Source organism: Anabas testudineus, chromosome 7, assembly GCF_900324465.2.
Source record: "Anabas testudineus chromosome 7, fAnaTes1.2, whole genome shotgun sequence".
In the NCBI taxonomy this organism is placed as follows: domain Eukaryota; kingdom Metazoa; phylum Chordata; class Actinopteri; order Anabantiformes; family Anabantidae; genus Anabas; species Anabas testudineus.
The window spans coordinates 6246721-6256979 of record NC_046616.1 but is presented as its reverse complement, the minus strand read 5'-3'; the positions used below and the strand labels follow the sequence as shown (position 1 = coordinate 6256979).

Genomic DNA, 10259 nt, shown 5'->3' with positions numbered 1-10259 from the left:
TCCTGGGAAATATAGACACTGTGTGATGAGCTGCACCTGCGGCGCTGCACAAGTTAATAAACGAGTGCAGCAGAATTTATGAGGTCCCGAGATGTGATGTGATGTGTTGTGTGCAGAAACGTGATGGATAGAGTTGAAATTATGGAAAAACTAATGTGAAAACGTGGTAAAAACGATATGTGCATTTAGTTGATTCGCTTCAACTAATGTGTTGAAGTGTGTATATATTACAAACTGTCAGATAGTTACAGAATGATCAAACTAACATAATAAACTCATATAATAATAATTTATAGTATGAAGCACACTGACAGCCAGGATCAAGCAAATGTTGCTTTTGTATCCCAGTGTTAATTTCAATAATGAAACTGTGGAGACGCTGATGGTTAAAGTTATGGATTATCCAGCAATGAAGGATAATAATTTAAGTTTGCAAAAATAATGCACATTTTTCCTATTCATTCTGCTGACAGTAGTAAATATCTACAAAGCTAAACTTTTATACAGCTGAACAACGGTTAACTACAAATATTTCTGGTACAGGAGAGATGCCAAGCTTAAAAGAAAGGTCTGAAGACAGCTGCAGCAGCTGTCAAGTAAATTACATCGTATTGTGGAACAGTTTAAATTAATTTGTGAATTTGTCAATGAGTGCACTCAAACTTATTTCACATTTTATTTATTTTCATTCTTATACACGATGTTTCCCCACATGTACTGTTATAAGTCAAACTATTTTCAAAGTTTCTTCCACAAAAGTAGAGAACATCAGGGTGTAAGAAGGTCCTGTGACTTTAAAATGTACTTGTTTAAAAGTTTCGGTGAAAACAAATATAGAAATATTTCTTCATCACATTATAGAGGAGTTCTGTTGAGCATGTTTACTCGATCTTCAGACCCTCCTTGATGAGATCAAGCTCATAGCACAGGGTCTCAAAGCGATATGCCATACGGATTTGGGCCACATTGGTCTTGCGGATGTCATTGCCTTCTGGACCCTCCTTCATGTAGTCTTTGCCCAGGAAGTGGGTCTTCTCCTGGAGCACAGAAGGGAACCACCAGCATTTGTTAGTATGAGTATTAATGAACTCTAAATGTACCATGACGAAAAACTAGTTCAATCTAAGAGCGGCATTTGTCTGTCAGAGGATGCAGAAACTTTTTATTGCAAAAAAACAATTTTGCCAAAATAAAAAGGCAAATTGGAAGTTATTTCTTCAAGCTCTCCAGTTACCTCATGAGACAGACCACTCTGCAGCACACTGTTCCTGGCAATCTCACACATGTCGCAGGTGCTGAGCTTGAAGACCTGGGCTGCAATGGCGTACTCCTCCATCAGGGGTTCCTGTGGTCATGAAGTTCAAGCATTACTCTTAAACATTTCGATAACTTTTACTTCAACTTACTGAATCTGAAGAGAGACTGTGTAGGAGTGAGTGAATAGCACTGAATAGCTAATTTTGCACAGATGCCATTTTATAATGTGCTGTGCAGTTGATGACTTTCCCTTGGGAATGAAGGTGAACACAAATACTTGCAATACCCATTTGTTACAGCACAATGTGTCTCATTGTTTAAATTATCATCAAACGCTTTATGTTCACATGCCTTGGTGTAGTGGAACTGCATGGGGTCATCAGTGGATAGAGAAACCACCAGGCCTTTCTGGTGAAACTCCAGCAGAGGGTTCTTGGCGTACTCCAGGAACAGGCTGTTGTTGCTGAGAGGAGACATGGCGATGGGGACCTGGGCCAGGAAGTACAGGTACTGCAACACAGGGCTCTGTGGTGGAGCAACAGCAGATATCATCGGTTTCTTTGGGACATTATAACTTGTTTTCTGACTTTTATTTTTGCTAATAAATCAGACAAAATGTCACAAATAGCAATACATCATGTGCAGACTGAAAGATTACTCATAGGATGAATCTCAGATCTGAGATTGCATTACAACAAACGATGTTAGGAATTGAGCTGAGGGCGCAACAGGACAGAGTACTGCAAACAAAAAAGTCCCATGAAAGGCAGAGGGTTTACAATTCAGCAACTGAATCGCCTCAGAGATTGTGTTTCTAATCAGATTTAAAATGTAGTGTTTCCTAGAAGAGGCATTTGAGTGAATAGAACAATAACCTGGGCTCGTTGGTGAAGGTAGCACTGCACTGCTCAGACTTTGTACATTAAGTCAAGTCAAGCATGTACTTAATGTATTTCAACTTAAGTGAAAATGTGAAGTGATATTTCCACTTTTTTAGGGAAGTATTTGCATACTTTATAGTTTGTGTACTTCTGCCATCTATTGTTACATAGCTGTATTGTTTGTATATGTTATACATTTGTATTTGTTCTCTTAGTCACCAGTTGTGCTTCATATACTTTGTCTTCTGTTTCCCTTTCGGGGTTGCAGAAGCTCTCCTAATCAGCAGTTTACACAATACACTATAGATTGTACTGTTGACCGTGTTACATTGTTGGCCAAATGCATTCTAACTGCAATCACTCATGGCTTTGTCCACTATCTTTGCTTGTATTACTCACACGTAAATGTGACTTGATCTTTTTTTCTGCCATGGATAGTTTATTTAATTTAGATGTTCAATGTCATATACATTATGACAATCATTATGTAATTATAATGACATTATTATAGATTTCTATATACTGCATAACACAGGCCTCAAATCTGTAACCAGTGCTTCGTTATGCATAGTACTTAATTAGTGTTAATTTAGTATTCATTTACAGTAAGTAAGACAATGCATGCAAGCGAGACCTGACCTTCTTGAGGTTGAGGCCGTGAGAAATGTTGTCAGCAGTCATGAAACAAGCCAGCAGATGTGTGATGGCTCCGGCCTCACCACAGTGAGGCCTGAACAGGAATGTGTTCATTCCTCTCTGTCTAAAGAGCAGACGATAAACAAGTATTATATTTCACAAAAGACACGTGTTCTTAGAGGAAGTGGTTTTCCTGTAATCATCAAATACCTCAAAAGAACAATAAAAATACTCAGACAATGTTACTCACCTGCGAAGCTGGTTGAGAACAGCAATGTTGGCATACATGTAGTAGATGTAATAGGTGTAGGAGGGGTTCTTGACAATGTCCCACTCCTCTGGCTTGGGGCTCTTGGTGGAGAACATGTGGCCACTGTGCTTGGACTCATCGTCCACACTGTCAAAACCTGTCACCTACACATCGGGAGGAAAATGGTAAATGGTACTGGGGCTCTCAGATGATTCCTTTGCTGTCTTGATCATTTATATGTAATTATTATTCATGTTTGAGAGTCATTCTAGAGCTCTGGTGTGACTTTTTTCCGTTTGTGACTCACATGGTTGAGGAAGATACTGAGTTCTGGGTTGGACTGTGGGTCAATAGTGGCCTGGAATATAGGAAGGAAAATATTCTCCAACATCTTGCCAAAGTGTGGCACAAAGTTCCTGCCTCTGAAGATGTCACTGAGATAGAAGAGGGACAAAATGTATTCACTTAAATTTGATTATTTGTGAGACTATTTGTCATGGTAATCATACTGTCTATAGTTTAGGCAAAGCTGAAGCTATGATGCATCTACAACAGCACACAAACAAAGAACAGATGGTAAAACGTACTAGATTCTTGGAACCTGAATCATCCATTTGAGGTTTGGGGAGAAGACTCTGTGTTTGTTAAACCAGCTCGAGAGCTTGTTCCACTCATTAGCGTTGCAGCCATAGATGGACAGACGAGGCTCAGCATACTGATACTTAGCATCCTCCAGGTCACTGGCTACTTCCTGATTTGCACAAAAATCAAATCATGTTCAGTGAAGTTTGGTGTGGATATACATTTGGGGTAGAGTTAGAGCTAGATAGAGCAAGTGATTTTATTACTACAACAATTTTTTTGAAGATTTTCTGTCCCACTGCATGAAAACTAACCTTGATGATGGTGGCAAAATACTCTCCATTGATTTGGTTCTCTGTCTTGAGGTACAAGTCACGCAGCTCACTGGCTCCCACGGGATTGTACTTGGCATTGAACTTATCAAAGCGCTGGAAGGTTTGTCTACCCTAAGGAGAAATATCAAAAACACAAGAAGGAACGACTGAAGGAAATGGATAATGTCTTTAGTTTAAGAAGCTGTTATATAAAGTTTGACCCTAAATGTCCTGATCAGGCTTTGAGGCAGTAACACTAATATAGCTCCTGATGTGGAAATCAAGTAACATACAGCGTGCACATCCAGGGAGTCCACAGTGAGGTCATAAGGGTGCAGGTTGAGAGACTCAAAAAGTTCCTTCATGGTGACCTCTTTGCCTTTCAGGTTGTGCACAACTCGGTCCGCGTCCACACGGTAAGACTTCTTGATGAAGCGAAGCAGGTGCTTCTGGTTCATGCATGCGGCTGCATGGATGTGAGTGTCCACCTGGAATTGTAAGGAGAGTGGACGACTCAGGCTCTGAGTTTATCATATGTAGTAACTCTGCTTGGCCACAAGAGAGAGCTGGAGAAACATACACAAGGTTCATGGCAGCTGCTAAAATACAAGCAGACATTACACTGTGGAATATCTAAATTAAATATGACTACAAACATTTTGTGATTTGTTGTGACATATAAAATATGCAAAGGGAATAAGTAATGGTTTAAAAACTTTCCCACAGCAAATTAAGCCTTGAAACTTAAAAGTGTCTCGACTTCTGTTGATTATGTACAAATCCTCTGTCTGAAAGCTGTGTTGCTGCACCCTCTACACTCCTCTACTACACAATACTGCACTGCAGTATATTGCCATCGTAGGGATGAGAGAATAGGGTGGTTACCAAAAAGAGACAGACATGTCATTATAACCCCTAAAGGTGTAGAAAATGTTTTTACATCCAATAGTTTTTTTTCTTCTGTGCTTTAAATTCAGGACACTTACAGGAACATTAGAAATAAATGCTAACTATTATAAATACTGTTGATGGCTACCTTTCTGCAGTTGTAGAAATCCCTGTGGGGGTTCATCTTCAGCTCCTTCAACTCCTCCATCTCATTCAGCATCTCATGCACATTGAACTTGGACATGAGGAACTTCAGACGGCGGTGAGTGTAAGTCTTACTACAAAACAATGATGAGCATTTCTTAATTGATTATATCTATGAAGACATGTTATCAGGTGTCTTGTATTGTAGAGCATATATTTCAATTCTACAAGTCAAATCAGACCAGTGAACACTTGTAAAAGTCTCACGTTGGGCCCTGTGCAATGAGAGCAATGAGGAAGTTCATGTCGTCGATGAAGGTGGCATAATCGGGGCAGGGCAGGTCTTTGGGCTGATGCTTATCAGCAGCTGCAGCATCGTTGTACACGTACATAACGCCATCCTTTATACGAGCAACATAGCCCAGATTCTTTGGCAGGCTCTTGGTATCAAAGGCGTCTTCCACCTTCTTTGGAGGAGATGTGAACACTGATGATGGATGTAACGTAAAATTAGGGAAAGCGGTGGACAGATACATGTTGTGTCTCAGCCTATTCATGCAAACCCCAGCTGCATCATGCTAAAAAATCTCATCTACGTCTCTCTTCACCTGGCTGCACCTGATCCTCAGGCTTGAAGCTCTCTCCCTCAATCACACGCAGGTACTGGGAGGCTGTCCGTGGGAAGCGCTGGTAGGCCAGCTTCATGTACTTCTCCCTGATGGTCAAGGCACGATAAAGGCCTTTGCAAGACAGCTCAAAGTCATCCATGGTCACCTAAGCAGCAGATAAGAGACGTTACAGACAACAGTCTAACTGAAAAAAGAAAGTTGTTCTTCATTTCATTTTTACTCTAACAACAAAACAATAGACACCTTCCTGTACAACTAAATACAGCCCCAAAGTACTGTACAATCTTCACACTAACTAGCCAGGCGTTTAAAACAATTTCACAGCACAGTGAAAATATAAAAATAAATGTGAGGTTATGAGTAAGCTGTAACAGAAATAGCAATCAGCTCCTCAAGAGTGTTTTTCTCTCTGCAAATGTCAAACCTTTAGCCATGAAACTTAAACCCTGGCTTCACATTCATGGGCCTCTGTTAATGTGAGGGAGTCCACTAAACCACAGACTAATGTCAGTGAAATTAAAGGTTAGCACATCCTGTATATAAACCTGAACTATGTCTAGTTTTAAGACATTTTTGAACATTTGTTGGAGTAGAAACTTTAAATACTACTACTACACTGTAAACCCTAACAGTGGAATAAATAAAAATCAGTTGTTATTTTTTAATTCACGCAATGAGAACAGTCTGCTTTCTTTCTAAAACCACTGGTATATACCTGCCTTAGATTTGTCAAAACATTCAATCTGTATGGTAAGCTAAGGTTTGAAGTCATTTAAATAGTAAATTTAATAGACTTAATAGAATAAAAATAGAAGGAAAATAAATAGTACCCCAGCAGCATAGTCTCCAACGATGGCCACTCTTTGGAAGTCTGGTACTTCCAGGTATAGGGGTCTATCCACCTCCACTGACTCTACTGGGGCAACAGTCACCTCGAGAGCAGCTCTCGGCATAGGCATGGCCATGGCAGTGCAGCGCAGGAGCCTCTTGCTGTGAAAAAGGAGAGGTAAGGGTTAATATTTGGCTTCATCCACTGTCATAATATCTTGTTTTTCCCCATGCAATGCTTCTATTGCTACATATGACAGTACATTGTCTTCCCCCTCACCGTTTCTCAGTATCATCCTCAGTGTGCAGATGGTAGGCCATCTCATGGTGGAGGATGGGACAGTCCTCAGCCACATCAAACATGGAGATCTCATCGCGGATGTTTTCATCTTTGGTCTCAGACGCAAAGACCTTCTCGGCGAAGGCCCGCATCTTTTCATCGGTCTCTGTCAGGCGTGGCAAAGGAGATTTTGTTAGTGTTAGACCCGCTAACTTCCATCACACCACACAGTGAACAAAATGGGTTTAACAATAACACATGAAACACAAACAAAACTGTCTGATTACTAAATGATGTACATCCATGATGATGAATGAATTTTGATGAATGACATACAAAGCATAAACCTTACCAACCTGATGGGCACAGACTCCAACACATGCATTGTACACAAAGAGTGACTCAGCCACTACAAGTCTGCAACTCTGACCTCCAGTCTGGGCTGCAAACACAAAATCCCATGCATAGATATAGAGAGGAACCACAGTGATGAAGCACTGAGACACACAGTTGACTCGACTCATATGAATACAAGCCTGTCTTTATGTACAGTATATTTATAACTCCAGACTCCGTTTTCTTGTCACCTTTTATGATTTATTTTGCATTTTATTATTTGCACTCCAGCACTCAAGATATTTGTGGGTATTTATTTTGATCTGAATCGATTGTTAGCTGGAAAAAAATGACAGGAAAAGAGGGTCAAGATCCAAAATGAATGAGCTAATCAACCAAGCTATCAACAACAGGGCTGTATTACGAGCAACACAATGACAATAGACAAGTCGAGAGTTCTTCTTAACGCTACTCGCTACAGAACATGCGCTTACTAGACAAGAGCAGAGGCTTTCTACTTGAAGACGACAACTCCAATATGACACAGATCATGAGTTGGCTTTCACTTTTCATCCTTCATACTTACTCTGTGGACCTGGTCAAGCCCAGCAACAGAGTAGCACCACCCAGAGTAAAATCCAAAAGAGGAAGTGTTAGAAAAGCATGAGTTAAAACATGTTATGTTCCAGGTGTTATACGTATATGAAGATGATATACAAATCTTTTAATCCTGTTTGAACAACTGCACATTGTAATAATAGAATAAATAAATGCATAATACTTTGGAAACAGTTACAGTAACTGCACATTAACATTTATGAATATTTCAATTATTTAGTAATATACATGCAACTGCAGATGTTGAGGACATGAGCAACGAAGTGACACATTGGACCAATGCATACACTTCACGGTAAATGGATAAGTTGGATTAAGAAAAAGTGTGAGGGTGGATAATGGAGAGGACACGTGACAGGAACTGTTTAAATAAATACAACATTTGGACAAATTCTTGGTCATTGCATCTTCATGATACATGTGGAGATGTTTTTATGGCCTCTTTGATCCCACTGGAGAAACAAGTTTTAAATCAGATATGATTAGTAGTAAAAGTATATAGAATACCTCAGGTAAATATGATCTCCGTGCATGTGAAGATGCATTAAATGTGTTTCCATGGCATTCAGGAATAAGCCCCATGTGCCCATTCCAAATCTAATAGTCAATTAGGTCTTGTTTATATGCATTCCCACGGTGAAAGAGTCACAAACCTACCCAGAAAAAGTCATTTATTAATGTAAATGTTCACTTTCAGTTCAGTTTTGATCTGTGATGCTGAATTTGTGAAGCATCTGGTACCAAAAGTGTATAATGAAACAGAGAACCGACACTGACGGTGAACAATAGATTGATAAATGGTGGCCATTCCCACTTTATTTGTTTATGTTCATTTACTAAGATCAAGATCCATATTACTAGGTTGCATTCAAATGCACGTTGGAGAAATAATATTTGGCGATATGATTGTCCATGCATTTGTAATGCTTCTCATCTTTCACAAACTCCTGAGTAAGTTTCCGCGCTCCATACTTACTTCCACCCTCTGCTGAGTTAGCAAAAAGTCCCAGTCAGGGTGGGACAGTCCAGGTTAGAGAGAAACAAAATAAATGTGGTTATGTTTCAAAGCAGCACAATTTGAATCCTGTGAATCTGACTGCACACCTGTAGATAACATTAAAACTATCTTTGTGATTAAATACATTTAAAAGTAAAAAGGAAATGATGTTATTAGTGCTCTGACTAAACTGACCATCTGACAGCTAACTGCTCTGGTTTTTGACAGCTTGACAACACTGGCATGAAATGTCACGACAAGTGTAAACACACTTAAAGACGGTGTCCACCAATACCTGCTAAATTGTTACAACCTGACTTATTAGCTATGACATCAAGCTCTTCAGGAAGCAGCTGGCGAGAACACTGCATTTCTATTTTTCACTCTTATAAAAACTCCTTAAGGTATAATATGACGTCGCACTTGCCAGATGCCCCATGCTTCGTGAAGGTAAGCTATAATTAGCAACCATTACAACAGCATCTAGATGAATAGTACAACACATAGAGCTTAAAACTGAACGAACCAACAGGGCAAAAGTTGCAGCAAGACTTGACCTCATGTCACACTTGACGCAAGAGAATCTGCTGACAATTCACTTTCACCAAACGTCCTCTGTGACACGTTCACTTGCTGAAGCTGATACACAGCCCTACATTTTTATGACATGAATCTGAATCATTACAGCTGAGCTCAAGAACAGCATTTAGATGTTGGAATCTGCTGATTGAACTAATATGCAATTCAAACTAGTGAACAATTTGGTGCAAGCACAAATCCCAAAGGCAACGTGAAGGTAAACCAGCATTTTTTCTTAAAGATGTCCAATTCTGAAGGATTAACATCTTGTGATGAATATAATATATTTTTAGTAAACAGTTAAGTTTGGAATTATATGCAATGTATGAATGAACCTGTCATTAAGCTGTCAGAGTTATCCATTAGAGACGTGGTGGCCCTGGCAAACAGAGAGGAATTTATTACAAGAACGACTGCTGCTGTCTAAACATCTCAACAAGCTGATATGAGTGTTTTATTCTGATAGAAGGGACTTTAAAGCATCACAAAGATTAAATCAAAAGAACACAGTGAATGCTTTGCTCAGTTAAATTTTGTCAATGTAAAAATAATCCCTATAAATTGCCATTCAACCCCTCTTTTTACAGGTAAGACTGCACATTTAAGCCCTGAAGTCAGGCTGATCTTACTCACCTGGAGCTAAGGCTTTAGGCATGGTGACACCCTTCTAGTGAAACGCTCCTAGGACTGGTAAAAGGTGGTTGGCCACTGGACCACTAGAGTGGACAAGAGTGGAGTCCTGTGCTTGGTCTGTGCAATATCAAGCTCCCTCTGCCTCACGTGTAACCAGAAACTGCTGGGCATACACAGGACATGCCTATAACGTAACAGGGAACTCATATGTGTCTCTATTTTAAGTTGTGTATGTAGGACTGACTGACTGGTACAGTGTGTAGACAAAGAGAGGGGTGTGAGTGAGGGGACTCGTATTATATAACACCTCGATAGCATGGAAGACATTAGTTCTGAAACTGGCAACTTATTTTTGCAAGGCTCAGTACAAGTGGAGTAAACTCCTTCATACAGTGGTCTTCTTAGCT

The 10259-nt window shown here is 39.8% G+C and overlaps 1 protein-coding gene across 3 annotated transcripts; it reads right to left on the bottom strand.

Moving 5' to 3' along the window:
• Nucleotides 1-656: 656 nt before the first annotated feature.
• On the bottom strand, nucleotides 657-10003 carry ampd1. Of its 3 annotated transcripts, none has more exons than XM_026369076.1 (16): nucleotides 9853-10003; nucleotides 7612-7620; nucleotides 6690-6855; nucleotides 6412-6571; nucleotides 5561-5726; nucleotides 5220-5439; nucleotides 4957-5086; nucleotides 4214-4408; nucleotides 3921-4052; nucleotides 3612-3775; nucleotides 3332-3458; nucleotides 3025-3188; nucleotides 2778-2898; nucleotides 1609-1782; nucleotides 1235-1345; nucleotides 657-1037 (listed from the first exon to the last, which is right to left on the bottom strand). In XM_026369076.1, the coding sequence occupies exons 1-16, from the start codon at nucleotides 9872-9874 to the stop codon at nucleotides 882-884; spliced, it is 2217 nt and encodes a 738-aa protein (XP_026224861.1). In that variant the 5' UTR covers nucleotides 9875-10003; the 3' UTR covers nucleotides 657-881. The 3 variants fall into 3 exon arrangements, with proteins under 3 accessions (XP_026224861.1, XP_026224862.1, XP_026224863.1); XM_026369077.1 differs by lacking the exons at nucleotides 7612-7620; nucleotides 9853-10003 and adding exons at nucleotides 7046-7131; nucleotides 7520-7567; XM_026369078.1 differs by lacking the exon at nucleotides 7612-7620 and having other exon boundaries at nucleotides 9853-9982.
• Nucleotides 10004-10259: the final 256 nt, after the last annotated feature.

Coding starts and splice junctions, on each gene's coding strand:
- ampd1 (XM_026369076.1), bottom strand. CDS start 9,874: ATGCCTAAAGCCTTAGCTCCAG. Junction 6,572..6,689: donor GAGGATGATACTGAGAAACG/GTGAGGGGGAAG, acceptor CCTTTTTCACAG/CAAGAGGCTCCTGCGCTGCA. Junction 3,189..3,331: donor TCAGTATCTTCCTCAACCAT/GTGAGTCACAAA, acceptor CCCGATGTGTAG/GTGACAGGTTTTGACAGTGT.